The sequence below is a fragment of the Neoarius graeffei genome, chromosome 8, assembly GCF_027579695.1.
Source record: "Neoarius graeffei isolate fNeoGra1 chromosome 8, fNeoGra1.pri, whole genome shotgun sequence".
In the NCBI taxonomy this organism is placed as follows: Eukaryota; Metazoa; Chordata; class Actinopteri; order Siluriformes; family Ariidae; genus Neoarius; species Neoarius graeffei.
This window is the reverse complement of record NC_083576.1, coordinates 1949750-1970477: the sequence shown is the minus strand read 5'-3', so window position 1 is coordinate 1970477 and position 20728 is coordinate 1949750. Positions and strand designations below refer to the sequence as shown.

General features: G+C 40.6%; 1 protein-coding gene across 1 annotated transcript in view; it reads left to right on the top strand.

The window, feature by feature from the left end:
- The window catches only part of si:dkey-237h12.3 (teneurin-3), a 192981-nt gene that overhangs the window by 162753 nt on the left and 9500 nt on the right, over positions 1-20728 (top strand). Inside the window, exons 19-22 of the mRNA XM_060927208.1 lie at positions 8040-8289; positions 10306-10326; positions 12660-12892; positions 19548-19702. Of these exons, the coding sequence (XP_060783191.1) occupies positions 8040-8289; positions 10306-10326; positions 12660-12892; positions 19548-19702 (659 nt within the window). The remainder of the gene's footprint in view (positions 1-8039; positions 8290-10305; positions 10327-12659; positions 12893-19547; positions 19703-20728) is intronic.

Genomic DNA, 20728 nt, shown 5'->3' with positions numbered 1-20728 from the left:
ACTCATGGAGAAGCAGAGCACTTAAATCAGAACCCAAGACATGAAAATGGAGCCATTATACGCTCCATCACAGACCCTCTGTTGTTTCTTTCCTTTCTATTATTTATCGCAGAGCTTCATACTTAAGAGGATATGGTAATGTATCGACCTGATTTTTGATGGCTTTGACCATACGATGTCCGTGTACCACCACAGGGAACCGGGTCATAAGTGCAGGGCAGCGTGTCTCATAAACACCTGACCACCGGACAACAAAGTCTGTACCTTTATTTCTTTAAGATAGATAGATAGGTTTTTATCTAGCGCTTATTTTTAATTTGATTTTTTTTTTTGCAATGTGGGATTATTTACTGAAACATTTTCCAGAAAATATTCACAACACTTTCATGTAAAACGAGTTAAAACAGTTTTATGAGTCCACTCGCTTGTTGGACAGGTGACTGTGTTGTGTAAGGGTGATAGACGGATGTGAGTGCAGGAAGAGTTTTATTGAAAACACGCGAGCAAACAGATCCATAACAGAGACAAAACCAGGCAGTGGTGGAGTGAGGCCCGGACAGGATATCCGGGGACACAATACTCACAGTCCAAAAACACAAACAGGGTCAAAACCAGAAAAGTGACACAAAATACAAGGCTTTCAGTAAGTCTGTGTGTTACTCAGAGTCCTTATATAAATGTCTGCGCTGTGATTGAGCTCTAATCAGGAACAGGTGCATGGGGATTAGTCCTAATGCTGCTGTGTGGATGTGAGAGATGAAACCAGACAGCTGTGTGGCGTATGGAGTGTGATATTGGATGGTGACTCTACAGTAGTGGTGTAAAGTGAAAGCGCTGGTTCACTGCTGTCCCCCAGGCACCCAGCAGAGTCGCACCATAATAAATGTGCTGGTGTTGTTTCTGGCGCAGGGCATGCAGCGTCAAAGAAAGGAATAAATACGTATCGTAACTGTGATGTGAATCTCATTATTGGTTTCGCTGTCACAAGGCAATGCAGTGATTTATTGAGTTGAAAAACACGACACGACACTTCGATGGTTCATTCATGGTGCTGTAATATTTTTATTCTATTCAGGGGGATTCTGTGCTCTTACACAAAATATATTTTGCTCATAAACTCATCAGGAGCTCTGATTTTAGGCACTGACTAAATATATAAATATATAATTTTAGAAGGAAAGAAACTTCCTTCTTTTCAATTTGGATAGAACTGAGATTCTAGTTAAAGAAAAATAAATTAAAATTAAAAAAAATTAAAAAACCTACAATAAGATTTATAGACTATAATATCATTAACGGTGCAAATTATCAGTTTAGAAACATGAATAAGGTGTTCATAGCCAAAGTAAGATAGACGATGCTCACCCTTCCTGATGTTGAACGAGTGCATGCTTTCAGAAGCTCTAGAACAGACGACTGTAATTAAATGTCTGTAAAGTTCCATATAAAGTACAAAGTTCTACTTATGCTGCTTCAAGCTCTTCTACAACCCCGATTCCAAAAAAGTTGGGACAAAGTACAAATTGTAAATAAAAACGGAATGCAATGATGTGGAAGTTTCAAAATTCCATATTTTATTCAGAATAGAACATAGATGACATATCAAATGTTTAAACTGAGAAAATGTATCATTTAAAGAGAAAAATGAGGTGATTTTAAATTTCATGACAACAACACATCTCAAAGTTGGAACGAGGCCATGTTTCCCACTGTGAGACATCCCCTTTTCTCTTTACAACAGTCTGTAAACGTCTGGGGACTGAGGAGACAAGTTGCTCAAGTTTAGGGAGAGGAATGTTAACCCATTCTTGTCTAATGTAGGATTCTAGTTGCTCAACTGTCTTAGGTCTTTTTTGTCGTATCTTCCGTTTTATGATGCGCCAAATGTTTTCTATGGGTGAAAGATCTGGACTGCAGGCTGGCCAGTTCAGTACCCGGACCCTTCTTCTACGCAGCCATGATGCTGTAATTGATGCAGTATGTGGTTTGGGATTGTCATGTTGGAAAATGCAAGGTCTTCCCTGAAAGAGACGTCGTCTGGATGGGAGCATATGTTGCTCTAGAACCTGGATATACCTTTCAGCATTGATGGTGTCTTTCCAGATGTGTAAGCTGCCCATGCCACACGCACTAATGCAACCCCATACCATCAGAGATGCAGGCTTCTGAACTGAGCGCTGATAACAACTCGGGTCGTCCTTCTCCTCTTTAGTCCGAATGACACGGCGTCCCTGATTTCCATAAAGAACTTCAAATTTTGATTCGTCTGACCACAGAACAGTTTTCCACTTTGCCACAGTCCATTTTAAATGAGCCTTGGCCCAGAGAAGACGTCTGCGCTTCTGGATCGTGTTTAGATACGGCTTCTTCTTTGAACTATAGAGTTTTAGCTGGCAACAGCGGATGGCACGGTGAATTGTGTTCACAGATAATGTTCTCTGGAAATATTCCTGAGCCCATTTTGTGATTTCCAATACAGAAGCATGCTTGTATGTGATGCAGTGCCGTCTAAGGGCCCGAAGATCACGGGCACCCAGTATGGTTTTCCGGCCTTGACCCTTACGCACAGAGATTCTTCCAGATTCTCTGAATCTTTTGATGATATTATGCACTGTAGATGATGATATGTTCAAACTCTTTGCAATTTTACACTGTCGAACTCCTTTCTGATATTGCTCCACTATTTGTCGGTGCAGAATTAGGGGGATTGGTGATCCTCTTCCCATCTTTACTTCTGAGAGCCGCTGCCACTCCAAGATGCTCTTTTTATACCCAGTCATGTTAATGACCTATTGCCAATTGACCTAATGAGTTGCAATTTTGTCCTCCAGCTGTTCCTTTTTTGTACCTTTAACTTTTCCAGCCTCTTATTGCTCCTGTCCCAACTTTTTTGAGATGTGTTGCTGTCATGAAATTTCAAATGAGCCAATATTTGGCATGAAATTTCAAAATGTCTCACTTTCGACATTTGATATGTTGTCTATGTTCTATTGTGAATACAATATCAGTGTTTGAGATTTGTAAATTATTGCATTCCGTTTTTATTTACAATTTGTACTTTGTCCCAACTTTTTTGGAATCGGGGTTGTAGCTCTTTTTATCTCTGCTGTATTGTGCCGATCTCCTGAAGCAGTACAACCCATCTCAGACATTTCACTCCCCTGAGCATCACTACAGTCGTGTTGCAGAGTCCATCAGGAACATTCTGTCGCTCAGTGGGTTTGGGTTTTTTTTTTTAATCCAGATTGAAAAAGTACTCATTTCACCTGATCTAGTCATAATACTTGAAGTCCAGTTTTTAAATAATTCACTAAGTAATTTGTAAATGTGGTAGTTGGTTGCTATTTGCAAGCATAGTACCTAGATATAGGTATGAAATAATATATTGTGTGACTATAAATCACAATACAAATTTATGATGATTCTAATCAATGAAATTTTAAAAAATGAACGTTGACTATTATCAGGCTGTGTAATCTCTTAGTTTTTCCTGGCTGTAATTGTGTTGTTTAGACAGCAGGGGGCATGCAGTAGTGGGAATGTGTGTGACTTCACTGTAGGCAGAAGTAACACAGCTCTAATGCTGCAAAAAACGCACAAAAAACAGGTGTAAAATGTGAGCGTTGCTATGTGATTCTGTACAAACAGATTTAACCAGAAATCAGAGCTCTCTGTCTTTTTATAGACGGCTGAAAAAGAAAGAATAGAGAAGCAAATGGAGAAAGTACAAATTTCATAAAAGTTTATTAAGAAAAGGAATATTTGTTACTAACTTTTTTTCATTTTTAAGAAAAGGAATATTTTAGTTAATAGGCAATTATATTTTACACCAACCTTTACAAATGTAGGTAAATAATTATTGTTGGTTATTAAGAAAATGAAACGAGGAATATTTAAGTTGGTAAAGAAGAGGAAATTAAAAGTTGTGTTTGTTTGGTAATAAAATTTTCCTCATTTAATTTTTTTTTCAAAAATATTGTTGGAAAATTGAATCGTGAACCAAATATCATGAATCGAATCCCTGAGGGAACCCTCCCAAAGGTATCAATAAAGATCTATCTATCTATCTATCTATCTATCTATCTATCTATCTATCTATCTAAGAATGCTAACTTGGCATGAATGCTCACATTTAGGACCAAACCCAGACCTTGTTATTATATTTCTGTATCAGATTATGCAGCGATGAGAGAGACGTCTGTATTATAAACATTGGAGGTGATTGATTATGGTTTAGCGGCTGAGGGCCAATTCTCAGCGACCGAGCAGATTATTGATCAGATCTTCAGCACTTCAAACGCAGTATGTGTGCTCATTATTTGCGGAGCAAAATCCATTCCCTCTCTGATTCCTGTCCAAGCCGTTGGGCCGATGTGTTTTTGGAAATATCCGACCCTGTCTGATGGATTAGACGCACATCTTGTTGGCTGACATTTTATTCATGTGTTTGTTTATTCGATTGCTGCTTGATCGTCTGGGAACTGAAGCTGAATAATCGATGATCATAAGCATTACATTATGGATGAAGGCTGTACACACAGCTTCTACGATTGGACACACTGCTTCACAATTGAGTTTTTAGTTTTTAAAATATTGCCTCTTTTTAAAACTTTGAACGCTCTGCCTTAACCTCGGGATGATTCCACACTTCCACTCCTCACTCTTATAACATAATATTAGGTTTTTCTGTATAATTAGTGTGTAATAAAAGATGTAGCGTCTGCAACACAAATGTAAACTCACAACTCCATTTCATCTCTGAGTCTTATTGCAGAAGCAAGACAACAAACAGGAGGAAGGTAAAGAAAGTTGGCCACCACGTTGTCTTTGTGTCAAGGTCAGAAGAGTTCAATGCAGCTGCACAGACCGATTCATCTTAGTTAAGTGAGGATTTGTTGGACATGTTGGATTTAGAATGAGGAAAGAGGCTGATATCGGCTCAGACGTCCCCTCCGGCCGCGTCCCTCGGGCAATACATCAGCAGCAGTTCTTAATCGTAGAGGAGGTTTGCAGCGCCACGGCTTCCTTTGTTGCCAGCTAGAAGATTCAGCACATCCTGATTTTACAGTCGTTCCTGGGTTACCATGGGCGGAGCCAAAGTCATAAAATCCTATAGAAGTAACGTTAACATTAACGTGAGCAGAGTTAATTAGTTAGACAGCTAACATTAACACACTACTCCCTTGAGATCAGTATCTAGCTTAGCTAATGTTTCGAGATACGCATAAATAGAGGTATGTTTTAAAGCCTGACTGATATAGGATTTTTGAAACAGATACCAATTTCAATATTTGAGGATATTAAAAAAAAAAAAATTCCAACATTTATTTTATTTCATTTCAGAAACACAAAATCTCACCATGACATAATGCAGTTCACTAATAAACTTATTTTATGGTCATGTATATTTGTTCAAAGTAATATTTAACAAACTATATTAACATTTTGATAAATAAGAGTGAAATGTATCAAAAAATACAAAAAGGTTTTTTTTAAATATCAGATCCATTGCACGTTACCAACAGAGGTGCTGCAGTGTGCCCTCTAGTGGACATACTATGCAATGACGAGGCTCCATCACCTGTCTCTCCATTTCTTTCTTAACTGTCAGCAGTTATAAACACTGAAATATCTGCACTTAGCTCATATTGCAAATTTTGGAACAGCTTACCACTTACATTAAGGGAGTACCCTACATAGCACCAATTTAAAGTCCATGTCAAATTATGGCTGATGGTAAACCAGAATTGCACTCATTTTTAATATGTCGTATATCTGATACAGTTTTTCTTCTCTCTTTTTTTAATTGTTGTCTTTGTTATATTTTGTTTTATGTTGTGCATTGTGGTATTGTTTTTTTTTTTGGTCTTGTTTTTAGTAAATGTTTAGTTGTAGTGTGTGTCTGTAGATAGGCTATTTTTTTGTCACCTGCCTAGGGACAACGGATGAAAATTAGCAGTTATGCTAACTCCGGCGTCTTCACATTATGTATTTATACTAATGTTCATTAAGATGTAATGTCCCTATCAAATAAACCAATAAAATAAATATCAGCCAATAATAACCAATAATAATACTGGCACACCAATTTATTCGTCAGGCTCTAGTAGGTTTAAAGTGTAAACCTTGCTACTGCGAAGGGTTTCTAAAAGTATTTTCAATAAAACTCTTCTGTATGAAGAACATGTTTTTATCAAAAGTGCTTTAACATTAATTATTGATTTCTATCAATATCAATCGAACAACACTGAGCAATCTATCAATATAAACTTTGCTAAGTGGGTGCTTACTCACTCAGAAGGATTAGGAATCATAACATACTTTTTTTTCTTTTAAGAAAATTTCTCTAACAGTTTGTCAATAACTGATAAAGTACAGTATAATAGTTTGTGGTAATGGACTCGGACTTCTGGACCTTACTCGGCAAAAGCACAGATGTAAATGTGATCTTTTTGTGATTGATTGTGTTCAGTAGGAAATGAAACGAAAATCGCGTGTTATGATTAAACATCGGTTTTTCAGACTTAATTCTTACAGACTAAACATCAGGAGCGTCAGACTTCAGCTCGGAAGACGGCTGATTATGGAGCAGGAAATCGGATCTGATTATCAGACTGGCAGGTGCAGGAACACTAACAGGTTGAACATTGTAAATTATTGATGGTCCATGGCCTTCAGCTTTGAACCTGAATCCAAAAAAGAAGTTAAAATTTTACAGGACTGAAATATTCATGACCCGCTCACTTCACACACTGTATCTGACTAAAAACAGCAGCTGAATGAACGGAGATGCTTCAGAAAGAAGAATTTTGCATTAGTGAAGACTTTTGGACAAGTCTTTCTTGGGTAAGTGCAGAGTTTTTAAATAAATAATGATGATGAATCAATGAAAGGGTTGAAGGATGGACAGAAGGATGGAGTTCATTGTAAATGATGATTAGTTAGAATCGTTGAGGGGCGGCACGGTGGTGTAGTGGTTAGCGCTGTCGCCTCACAGCAAGAAGGTCCGGGTTCGAGCCCCGTGGCCGGCGAGGGCCTTTCTGTGCGGAGTTTGCATGTTCTCCCCGTGTCCGCGTGGGTTTCCTCCGGGTGCTCCGGTTTCCCCCACAGTCCAAAGACATGCAGGTTAGGTTAACTGGTGACTCTAAATTGACCGTAGGTGTGAATGTGAGTGTGAATGGTTGTCTGTGTCTATGTGTCAGCCCTGTGATGACCTGGCGACTTGTCCAGGGTGAACCCCGCCTTTCGCCCGTAGTCAGCTGGGATAGGATCCAGCTCGCCTGCGACCCTGTAGAAGGATAAAGCGGCTAGAGATAATGAGATGAGATGAGATGAGAATCGTTGAGCAGTCTTACCTGAAAACAGTCAAACTCCTGTTTTACAGATCTTTCAGATGATCAAAGACTCATTGGATGTGTCTTCTGGCCTGAGGACACATTTGAGATGCTTTTTATTCCTTTCCACGTGTGACCTGGCTCAGGGAAAGCGCTTTGAGTCAAGAACCTACTTGTACCTGGCTCAGGGGTTTAGCTCTTCAGCTAGCGAGGACAGGTTCCAAGCTAGAGGCCTTAGGTACCCCTTAAAGATTCTTCAGTTTGTCCCTCTGGAGTAAAGGTTCCAAGTAGAACCCATTTAGAAAGCTAAAACCATCCAAATAATCCTTTTTTTCTCAGTGTGATTATGCGCTGGATAATGTGAACAGTGTCTCCAATCTCCAGCGTTCTTCTGAAGCACATTACAAATCCAAAAAGACAACTAAATGGACTGCAGACTCATGAAAGATAAAGTTGATACTTTTATCTCCATTAGCATATCTGAACCCCAGAAGGCATTTTACTTGTTTCAGATCTTGAAGCTTGGACTCCAAAGTGCCTCATGAATTTTGAATAAATGGAATGAAGGAGAATGAATTCCTGAGCACTTCACTGTCCTGTCATTGATCTGTTTAATAGACCCGAGTGCTTGTTAACTGCGTGAATCGCTGCTATTGAGTCTCAGCTCTTGAATGCCAAACTCCTATGATGTGTCTTGTGTCTCAGGGATCCTGTATAAAGGAAACGGTGAGAATGTGTTCCTATCCCAGCTACCCCCGGTCATCAGCACCATCATGGGTAATGGACGCCGGAGGAGCATCTCTTGTCCCAGCTGTAATGCCCCAGCTGGGGGTAACAAGCTGCTCGCACCTGTAGCACTGGCGTGGGGCAGAGACGGAAATCTGTATGTGGGAGATTTCAATTACATCAGATGCATCAATCCATCAGGAAATGTTACAAGCATCATGGAGCTGAGGTGGGCAACGGATGGATGAGTAGATTGCATGAACAACAGAATGGATGGACAAATACATGGGTGGTCACATGGATGGAAGGATGGATGGATGGATGTGGTAAATGAAAGGACTGAATAGATAGCCAAGTGCATGAACGGCCAGTCAAATGGAAAGACACATGGAAGAATTACTGGACAGGTGGACATAATGGATGGATATTTGTCCATCCATCCATCCACTCCATCCATTTTTCTACAATCCACAATTTTTGTCAAACTGTCCATTGACTTGTCTACTTTGACAAAAACTGTGGATTGTAGAAGAATGGACAGAGTGGATGGATGGATTGACAAATAGAGGGCTTGGATAATTAGACAAAATGGTAAGTGGCTTGTCAGATGTATAGACAAATGTATAGATTGGATGGATGGATGGATGGATGGATAGATGGATGGATGGATGGATGGATGGATGGATGGATGGATGGATGGATGGATTATGTGATCTGACAAATGGATGCATCTCTAGATGGATGGAAGAAAAAATGAATAAATTGATGGATTGTATGAATCAATAAATGCATGAGTGGCTGTACAGATGGATGGATGAATCAATGGACAAATTGATCCGTGGACGGCTGGATGGATGAATGCACAAATGCATAAGTGGCTGTATGAATGGATGAATTGATGGATGGATGAATTGTTGGATGGATGGATGGATTATGTGAACCAACAAGTGGATGCATGACTAGACAGATGGAAGAAAAAACAATAAATTGATGGATTGTATGAATCGATGGATTGATGGATGGACTTTTGAGTTGATAGGTAAATGAATGGACAGATGGATGGATTATTAGATGCTGCTCCAGGGAGAACTTCCTGATACACTACCGTTCAAAAGTTTGGGGTCACCCAGACAATTTTGTGTTTTCCATGAAAAGTCACACTTTTATTTCCCACCATAAGTTGTAAAATGAATAGAAAATATAGTCAAGACATTTTTCTGGCCATTTTGAGCATTTAATCGACCCCACAAATGTGATGCTCCAGAAACTCAATCTGCTCAAAGGAAGGTCAGTTTTATAGCTTCTCTAAAGAGCTCAACTGTTTTCAGCTGTGCTAACATGATTGTACAAGGGTTTTCTAATCATCCATTAGCCTTCTGAGGCAATGAGCAAACACATTGTACCATTAGAACACTGGAGTGAGAGTTGCTGGAAATGGGCCTCTATACACCTATGGAGATATTGCACCAAAAACCAGACATTTGCAGCTAGAATAGTCATTTACCACATTAGCAATGTATAGAGTGGATTTCTGATTAGTTTAAAGTGATCTTCATTGAAAAGAACAGTGCTTTTCTTTCAAAAATAAGACAGACATTTCAAAGTGACCCCAAACTTTTGAACGGTAGTGTATCTCCTGTGAGCTGAAGTTCTGAGAGATGTCCTTTAGTCATGCTCTGTTTATAACGCCATAATCTATGAATTATTTTATGTATTTTTTTTTAATAACACATTTATATTCACAGGAAGGCCCGTGATTGTTTTGTTCCCTGTGCAGCGACTTGACATGTGTTCTGTTCACGTCTGTTTCTATTTACATCTTTCTTTTTCTTGTTGTGTTTCCATCTTTTATTTCTAACGTGACTGTGTTGAAAATGAAGCCTTGCCCTCAATGCCTCTCTTGAGACTTCAATTGAAATGAAATGATTAGTTTCCTCTCTCCATGAAAGACTTCAAAGTGAACTCGTCTGACTTTACACAAACTCAGTAATCCACTGGAGGTGTGTGCTTCAGGGACGAAGTGAGGAATGAATTGGAAAGTGTTGAGAGGAACAGCAGACGTGAATTGATTTTATGATTGAGCGAGTGCACAGACGAGTGGACGGCTCGACTCGCAGGTTGATTAATGTCCATGATGAATGATGTTAAGGATCTTTGTCATGTGATGATGCATTTTCAGTGTCCGCTCTTATATTTATTTACACATGGCCTGTTTTTTTTTTTTTTCCTTCATTGCTGCTCAAAGGAATAAAGACTTCAGACACAGGTGAGTGACTCCCAGCCGACTGGGGGATTAGTCGCTCAGAAATGTGAGAGCTGATGTAATAGATGATGAAGTCACTGACCTGACATGAGTAGTAAAGGTTTTTTTTTTGGATGAACCCTCAGGGCTGATTTTATGGATGAAGAAAAACTTCATCAGGAATAGATTTAGTTCCGTTAGTGAAATAAGCAGTGGATCATTTTAAATAATCTGGTTTGTTAATTTTGATCTAATTTTAATAAAAACAAAATGAGAAGTCCTGTTCGGATCGGACACAGAGGTCGTTACTGGAACGCTTGGGTCAGATTTCTTTGTGCCACACTGTTATAGATATTGTGATGAAGCGCAGTTACTGTTATCACCCAGAAGTTGGTTATTTTCCTGAGTGTTTTATTCCTCTTACACCACAGCAACTCGCCAATGATTGCATTTTTTATTAAAGTGCAAAACATCATACTTTTTATCCATTTATAGTTACATTTAATGTTTGCGAAACATGTTGTCACTTACGTTACAGCAGCGATAAACAGTCATTCCTTCACAAGCCCCTTTTTTAATCTGTAATGAAGTTAATAAGTCCAAAAAACAGAGAAACTGCAAAGAAGCGTAAACTCCTCTGTCCTGAAGACACTGGAACTCTGGAATAAAGCATAAATCATACAAGGTACTCAAAACCATTTGCTTGGCAGTGTGTACTAGTAAATATAATAAAGTGAGAAATGTATTCTGTTTACATTATTTATTCAACACAGTGGCTGTTGGTATTTGACAATGGATTGTGTAAACTTTTTTTTTTGTATAAATACCATTAGAATGTCATCCACAGTTCCGCAGGATCAATCACGTCATCAGGATTTGACGTCTTTCTCAAGCATGTGTCTTTCCCGAGTTTATCTCCTGAACATTAATGAAAACCCCGTACATTCAGACAGATCAAACAGGTTCCTGCCGACTGACTCGTGGAGGGAGTTACACAACAGCCCCAGCTCAGGGGACAGATCACATCAAACTGCGTCAGATATCACCGAGCATTTAGACAGCATAAAACAAGCCCAGGTCACGTGACTCGAACCCCTGTCCCGATGCTCGGCTTGAAATAGACGCTGATGTCAAACTCGGCGATTCTCTGCCATGATGCTGAATCCGAGTCTGAGGTGCTGCGGCGCTGCAGTCTCACGCTGTTATACATTTCAGTCTCAAGCCTCATCAGTACAGATATTTGTGTAAAGATAGTTTTTTCCTCTCTGTTTTAAAATACCTCCATCAAAACAAACACACAGAAAGGATTTGGAAATGCTCACCTGAGCACGACAGGCCAGTGATAAAACCTCATAAAGCGTTTCATCCAGATCTCTGCAGCGTGAGGAGCTGTACAGCGCAAAGTCACGTTCAACTGTAAGCACGGGACTAAATACGAAATTACAGAGCACGAAATGACAACCTGACCAACAGCCGTGATCAACGGAGTCATGAATGACCACGAACAGCTTCACGCTGTGACCCTTTCAGCACTTTCAAAAATATCTGCCCCGTCCACGTGAAAATTGTGAAAGTTTTCAGAAAAGTGGAACGAGTTTAGAAAAAGCTTTATTTTCAGTGAAACACCGCTGTCATATAGACAGGAGGCTAATGCACAAGGAAAACCCCTTTTTGTTGTTGTTGTTGCAAAAATATCCATAAACATGTGGGCGGGGCCTGAGTTCGAGCTCTGCTTGTCCACATGACTGCGATCGTAAACGCTGCGTGGTTATGGATGAATCTGCTCCAGCCCCTCATGGAAAATTGCGATATAAACAGCTTTTAGTAACAAGCCTGTAATCTCGATCCATTTCCTGGGTAGAAAGTCACTGATGCACACCGTGTCATGTCTCCCAAATCTGTCTTTCACAAGATGATAATGGTGTCCACATTAACTCACTCAGGGACGAGCAGACTGGTAGATTTAATGAATGCAAATCAGCACAGCCTGATGAAATGCCGTCAGCTGTTGACAGTCATTATTTTTCTCCTCCTCTCGCATGGGACTCGTAACGATTGAAATGATTTGGCACACTTCAAGGCGTCATCACTGCCTTCTCAAATATTTTCCAGTCACGTCTGATTTATTATCCCTTTTGATAGACTTTCCTTCTCTTGACAGCAGCGTACGCTGTTTTGAAAGTTGCAGGAAAGAAGTCACAGATGGCGAGTCGGTGAACTTCTCCAGCAGCATTAATATTTCAAACAGCGTTATTTCATCTGTCATCTCCAACGAGCGAGTCAAACCTCTCATTTCTGCAAATACACAGTTTCAGCCGGACAAAACACATTAATCCCTTCCTCAATCTCTTCTCCAGTAATAACCCGGCTCACCGCTACTACCTGAGCTCGGACCCTGTGACAGGACAGCTGTACATATCGGACACCAACTCCAGGCGGATTTACCGGCCCAGAATGCTCTCGGGTGAGGTGGAACCCCAGGCGAACGTCGAAGTTGTAGCAGGAACCGGGGATCACTGTCTGCCTTTCGATGAGAATCAGTGTGGAGATGGAGGACCAGCGTCTGAGGCCCTACTCACAGGACCTAAAGGTACTAACAAGACCAAAAGATATTCTGCTGATCCAGACCATACACAATCAAATCTCACAACTCCAATATTATCATTTTGATTTTACTCACAAGTTCCTCATTGTAATCAGATCTTACAAGGTGGAACAGTAACACTTTCACCAGACCTCCAAGGGGACCCTAGGAACCAGACTTTACTTCTAACACCCAAAAGTTTGGTTCTCGGTGGTCATCACAAAATCTTACAAACCAGAACAGCCAGAAATGCCGCTGGCTCCAAAGATGCACAACCGATCGCTGACTTTCATTACAATTCCCAAAACTATTAAACCAACCAGAGCTCCAAGCTAACTCTGAAGTTCTTGTCATACTGATCAGGCTTCAATTACGAGCCCTCGAGTATGCATAAGTGATCAGAGCTCATTCACAGCACTTAAATCTACATCACGTCTCGCTTCAAAATCTGAATGATGTAAAACAGCCCATCTTTCTCACCTCAAGAGCAGATGATGGATTTAATTAATGCAGATAAGCTCAGCCTGACGAAATGTCACCAGCTGTTAACAGATTGCATCTCAGATTGTCATTACATTCCTGAGAACCCTGGAGAACCCTTTTAGACTCTCAGAAGATTCTGAAGCACTAATTAAACTTTACAGGATCCAGAACTAACTCTGACCTCTCAGGTTACTACAGCACCTCGAGTTTATGTCCAGCTCCAAAGCTTCAGCAGATCCAGATCCAGTACGCCAGACAGTCGGAAGATCCGAAGGCCACGTCCACATTAATATGTTTTAGTTTTAGAATGAAAACAATTTCCATCCAGATGAGCATTTTAGCTCTGTATTAGGAATAATCTCCGTCCACACTAACACGCCAGAAAATGTGTATCACATGGCCATTCACGGGCACCGAGCATGTACGTGCTGGTATAAACAGCTGATGCTGCTTGTTTTCTTCTGGGAAAGGGTCACATGACAGCAGAGGTGGACAGTAACGAAGTACATTTACTTGAGTTCTGTACTTAAGTACACTTTTTGAGTATCTGTACTTTACTTGAGTATTATTTTTTGGAAACTTATGACTTTAACTTCACTACATTTGAAAGACAAATATTGTACTTTTCACTCCACTACATTTCTATCAAGGTCCTCGTTACTCGTTACTATGAAGCAGCTTTGAAAACGGATGTTTTTTCTTTTCTTTTCTTTTCTTTTCTTTTCTTTTCTTTTCTTTTCTTTTCTTTTCTTTTCTAAAGCATGATTGATTTTTTTTTTCCCCAGGTGACACTGAAACAGACGATCAGTAATCACTCGGGTCACGTCACGTCCATAGACTGGATAAAATCAAGTTCAATGATTTCTCCGCAGCGTTATTTAACACAATCCGTTGATGGCAGAATGGAAGGAGGCGGTTCTTCTGGGGAACGCACACACCCACGGTTCTATAGCTAGAACCCATGTTTCAGTTTTCTGAAAGGAATAAAGATTTGTTTCATTTTAAATGTTTGCTTTGTTTGCTGAAAACGAACCACGTCACGGCCTACAAAAACTTGCCATCCGACCTGCGGAAGCATATCGAGGTCTGTGAAGGTTTTATTCCAAGAGAAAGCTTGCAATGAAGTTGTTTGTGCTTTTAGAGCTAATGCTAACATTGCAATAGCTATGCAGTCTGGTTAGTCACATGACTTTCTATGGATTTGCCCGCCAAGTTGCCATCGCCTTGTTCACGGCTAACGTTTACACATACAGTGCTGAGCGTAAATGAGTGCACCCCCTTTGAAAAGTAACATTTTAAACAATATGTCAATGAACACAAACAATTTCCAAAATGTTGACAAGACAAAGTTTAATATAACATCTGTTTAACTTATAACGGGAAAGTAAGGTTAATAATATAACTTAGTTCAGTGATTCCCAACCACTGTGCCACGGCACATTAGTGTGCCGTGAGAGATCATCAGGTGTACCGTGGGACATTATCCAATTTCACTTAATTGTTCCGAAAATTATTTATTTACTGCAAATAATTTGTCTTCGTTCGTCTATCCCAGCGACGTATAGTGACCAGCAGAACAATTAAATACTCTTCCAATAGATGGCAGCAGGTAGCTAATTAACCTGTGTATCTACGTGTTGCCATTCAAACAATAGAATTAGTAATGCTTTGGGTGTGACAGCGGTGATAGCGATAGATAAATATTTGAAAAGAAAAAGTACACAATCCAAACTGGGCCCTGGAGAAAATTCTGACCCAGAAGAAGGCCCTAGTATGAGTAGAGGTCAGAAGAAAGCAAAAAAAAAGGTTGTGGAAAATCACCATCTATGCGAGCTGGGCTTTTCAAGCATGACTGCTATAAAAACTAAAAAAGGAGAGTGACTCAGAGCTGTTGAAGATCTTCGTGTGTGTCTTTCTTCAATTCCTACAAGTATATCAGCTTTGTGTTCAACTAAACAGGCCCAGGTTTCCCACTAAGGAAATTGTGAGTAAATTGAGACTAGATTTTTGTGATATTTTTGTTTGGTGGTGTGCCGTGGGATTTTTCAAATGTAAAATGTGTGCCGTGGCTCAAGAAAGGTTGGGAGACACTGACTTAGATTACACATTTTTCAGTTTTACTCAAATTAGGTTGGTGCAAAAATGAAACACCCCACAACAAAAACTACTACATCTAGTACTTTGTATGGCCTCCATGATTTTTAATGATGGCACCAAGTCTTCTAGGCATGGAATGAACAAGTTGGTGACATTTTGTAACATTGATCTTTTTCCATTCTTCAACAACGACCTCTTTTAGTGACTGGATGCTGGATGAAAAGTGACGCTCAACTTGTCTCTTCAGAATTCTCCATAGGTGTTCGATTGGGTTCAGATCAGGAGACATACTTGGCCACTGAATCACTTTCACCCTGCTCTTCTTCAGAGATCCAACAGTGGCCTTAGATGTGTGTTTAGTCATGTTGGAAAAGTGCACGACGAACAAGGGCACGGAGTGATGGTAGCATCTTCTCTTTCAGTATAGAGCAATACATCTGTGAATTCATGATGCCATCAATGAAATGCAGCTCCCCGACACCAGCAGCACTCATGCAGCCCCACATAAGGACACTGCCACCACCATGTTTCACTGTAGGCACCAGGCGTTTTTCTTTGTATTTCTCACCTTTGTGACGCCATACAGTTTTGAAGCCATCAGTTCCAAAAACATTTATCTTGGTCTCATCACTCCAGAGTATAGAGTCCCAGTAGTCTTCATCTTTGTCAGCATGGGCCCTGGCAAACTCTAGGCGGGCTTTTTTGTGCCTGGGCTTTAGGAGAGGCTTCTTTCGTGGACGGCATCCATGCATGCCATTCCTCTGCAGTGTACGCTGTATTGTGTCACGGGAAATAGTCACCCCAGTTTGGCTTTCTACTTCTTTAGATAACTGCAGTGAACTTGCATGCCAATTTTCTTCAACCCTTCTCATCAGAAGACGCTCCTGTCGAGGTGTTAACTTCCGTGGACGACCTGGACGTCTCTGTGAGATGGCTGCAGTTCCAGCTTTCTTAAATTTTTGTACAACTTTTGCTACAGGATTCTGACTGATGAGTAAAGCTTTGCTGATCTTCTTGTAGCCTTCACCTTTGTGGTGTAAAGAAATTATTTTCTTTGGGGAATTCTGAAGAGACAAGTTGAGCATCACTCTCCATCCAGCATCCAGTCACTAAAAGAGGTCGTTGTTGAAGAATGGAAAAAGATTGATGTTGCAAAATGTCGCCAACTTGTTCATTCCATGCCTAGAAGACTTGGTGCCGTCATTAAAAATCATGGAGGCCATACAAAGTACGAGATGTAGTAGTTTTTGTTGTGGGGTGTACTCATTTTTGCACCACCCTAATTTGAGTAAAACTGAAAAAAATGTGTAATCTAAGTTATATTATTAACCTTACTTTCCCGTTATAAGTTAAACAGATGTTATATTAAACTTTGTCTTGTCAACATTTTGTAAATTGTTTGTGTTCATTGACATATTGTTTAAAATGTTACTTTTCAAAGGGGGTGCACTCATTTACGCTCAGCACTGTAGCTAGTTAACTTGGACACTGTTAGTTAGCATGTAAAAATGGAGCTATTTTAACATGAATAACATTAACTTATCTGAAGTGCTTTCAGAAATGTTTTAGCATAATCTTGCCAGATAAACAGAATGTAGAAATCTTTCTTTTCTAGTAGTGTTAGCTACCCAATATGATTTTAAGTTTGAAAAGAGTTCGCTAGCATGTCAGGTGGAGCTTCACTGACCAGCTAGCTTAATGTTAAACCACCATGACGGCACAACGTGTTCATTTTGTGGATTCACATTTCTGTCAGGGGCGGCATGGCGGTGTAGTGGTTAGCGCTGTCGCCTCACAGCAAGAAGGTCCGGGTTCGAGCCCCGGGGCCGGCGAGGGCCTTTCTGTGTGGAGTTTGCATGTTCTCCCCGTGTCCGCGTGGGTTTCCTCCGGGTGCTCCGGTTTCCCCCACAGTCCAAAGACATGCAGGTTAGGTTAACTGGTGACTCTAAATTGAGCGTAGGTGTGAATGTGAGTGTGAATGGTTGTCTGTGTCTATGTGTCAGCCCTGTGATGACCTGGCGACTTGTCCAGGGTGAACCCTGCCTTTCGCCCGTAGTCAGCTGGGATAGGATCCAGCTCGCCTGCGACCCTGTAGAACAGGATAAAGCGGCTACAGATAATGAGATGAGATGAGACATTTCTGTCTTTGGTAACGGCATTAGGTTTTGTAAACGTTGTGGCAATAATGCAACGATGCGTTGACAGAAAATGTACTTTTAATACTTAAGTATTTTTAAAAGCAAGTACTTCAGTACTTTAACTTAAGTAAAAATTTGACTGGACAACTTTCACTTGTATCGGAGTCACATTTGACCAGTGGGATCTGTACTTTGACTTAAGTAATGAAGTTGGGTTCTTTGACCAGCTCTGCATGACAGTGGCGTAACAAGGATACGTCGTGACTGATGAGACGCAATAAGGAAGCAACCATCAGTGTCTGAGTCGTCATTTCCAAACATCTCCATTTTCTCCCGTCTACATTAAACACTACCCTGGAGTTTTCACACTAAAACAGAGCCACCAGTGTTTCCAAAATTCTTTGTATTTTGGGCTTGAAAACTCCGGAGTCGTGTGGACGCAAAAGTGATGCATTTTAAAACTTAAACATATTCGTGTGGACGTAGCTTAACGCTGTCGACATCGGTGCACACTTCCAATGTTTTGACACAGATCTGATTTGTTTTGTCCTGTCTGTTTACATATACATCAGATCTGATCTCTAGCTCATCTCATCTCATTATCTGTAGCCGCTTTATCCTGTTCTACAGGGTCGCAGGCGAGCTGGAGCCTATCCCAGCTGACTACGGGTGAAAGGCGGGGTTCACCCTGGACAAGTCGCCAGGTCATCACAGGGCTGACACATAGACACAGACAACCATTCACACTCACATTCACACCTACGCTCAATTTAGAGTCACCAGTTAACCTAACCTGCATGTCTTTGGACTGTGGGGGAAACCGGAGCACCCGGAGGAAACCCACGCGGACACGGGGAGAACATGCAAACTCCACACAGAAAGGCCCTCGCCGGCCACGGGGCTCGAACCCGGACCTTCTTGCTGTGAGGCGACAGCGCTAACCACTACACCACCGTGCCGCCCCATTTTGCACAGTTTGTCACAATTATTTATTCAATTTCATGTGTAAATCTTCACATCAACATAAGGCTGGCAGCTGAGCCAGTTATGTGAAAACAAGGTAAACAAACAAGACTGTAGCCTGTAGTCTAGCTCTGATTATATTTAGCCTTTAAAAATTCATTAACAGGCAGGAAAAAAAAAAAAATATCAATACGCCAGAGCTAGAAACAAACAAAAATATTATATTATTGACAAAACTTATATTTTGGTGCTTCAGGTAATAAAAAGTGCCCAATAAAATAAATCAGTGTTTCGACACAAACTATGGCTGAGTCTCAAAATTTTAATAATTTGTTGAACTCTTATAAACTATCTTTCACTCATTAACATTAATTATCATTTGTTAAGTTCATCATTGTCACAGTGGACTATGTTTAATTAATTGGCAAAATAATTCCTGTGAACTGTTTACACTTTACAGAAAAATAATCATAAGTAATTTTAATGATCACAATAATAACAGTACTAACCACGATCACAGTTATTTCTAGAGCAGTGAGACATTTTCATTTTACAGATAAAACCATTTTTAATTCCATTCTCACGTTCAGCCTCAGAAGTGACATGTTTCTACTTTACAGCTCCACCATGTGTGATTTTATGGAATTTATGAAGGTGTGTAGAACTCTGGTGAACTTTAGAGATCTGTTATGAATGAATTTAACAAGCAGCAGTGACATCGCTTCGGTTTAAAATCTGAAATCTACAGCAGGAATAAAAAAATAAACCCATTGAAAGTGCAGCAGAGTCGGAGCGCTGATCCAATGCATCCTCTTCTGCTTCTTCCTCCTCGAGCAGTAATTCCACAGCGGGATGTGAAGAACAGAGCGCGATTGCAGTGACCCGAATAACGTGAAGTCAAACACATCGCGTGTCGACTCTGCATCATGGAGAGATCAGAACACAGCTGTGAGTCTCACTCATTTCTTTTCCTCTCCCAGGGATTGCTGTGGACAAAACCGGTCTGATCTACTTCGTGGACGGAACAGTGATCCGCAGAATCGACCACAGCGGCGTTATTACGACTGTCCTGGGGTCAAACGACCTCGCTTCAGCTCGGCATCTCAGCTGTGACGCAGTTATGGACGTCCAGCAGGTAAAAAATTCAATAGTCCCTCAAGGACGCATCAAATCTGACACTTTACAAATTATTTTAATGGTAATGTTTATGAAAATGAGACATTTGTTCTCCACTGCTGGTCAGTGCAGATGTTCAAACCGTGCCAGTCACGGAGAACTGGAGCGTGTCTACAGCTGCAGTCAGAAATTTACCTACAGGGACATGAATGTGGTGTAATTTTTGGCTTTCAGTGATTTCTCTGCATTTGCTGCACACGTTTTAATTTATTTTGGGTTTTCTGAAATCAGTGCAGGGTCAAAATTATACATACAGCCACCTGATATTTGGTTAAATGTCCCTGAGTGAGTTTCACCTTCACCAGACGCTTCTGTTCACCATCAACAAGCTTCTGTCAGAGTTCCAGTTGGATATTTGTCTTCTCTTCTTATCACAATTCGGACAGTTCAGATAAACGTGTGTGTTTCCTGGAACAGACCTGGTTTTAAACATAGCTCAAATGTTTTCAATAGTGTCGAGGTCAGAACTTGTTTTAAACTGAATGTTCTCCTGCTGATGTGTGTTTGGGATCATTGTCCTTGTAGAACACACAACTGTATCCAAGTTCCTGATGGTTTGTGGTTATACTGAAGAATTCTGAGGCTCTTCGTGATTCCATCTGTTTGTTGTAATGCACCAGTTCCACTGGCAGTGAAACAGCCCCAGAGCCTGATGCTACCTAGCCTGGCTAACGCGACTTCAAAGCTCTCCAAGCATTTGGTCTGGCCAAGCTATTAAGCCAAACCGTTTCCCAGAGCCCGTGGTTGACCCGCCTCCCTGAAATGCCTCAGTTTGCTACTGGTCGAAGCCAGAAAAGGCTGTGACGAAGCTTAAACCAATCACATCACTCTTTCCTCTGACGTATGCGACGCAACGGGGCTAACTGGTAGATTAAACTCTTACCGAAGCCGGTCGGGAGCAAGGCGAAAACGTCCTTCCTTTCAATAAATACCTCCAAGGCTGCTCTTTGCTCCGTTTTCAATGAGAACTTCCTGTTAAATGCTT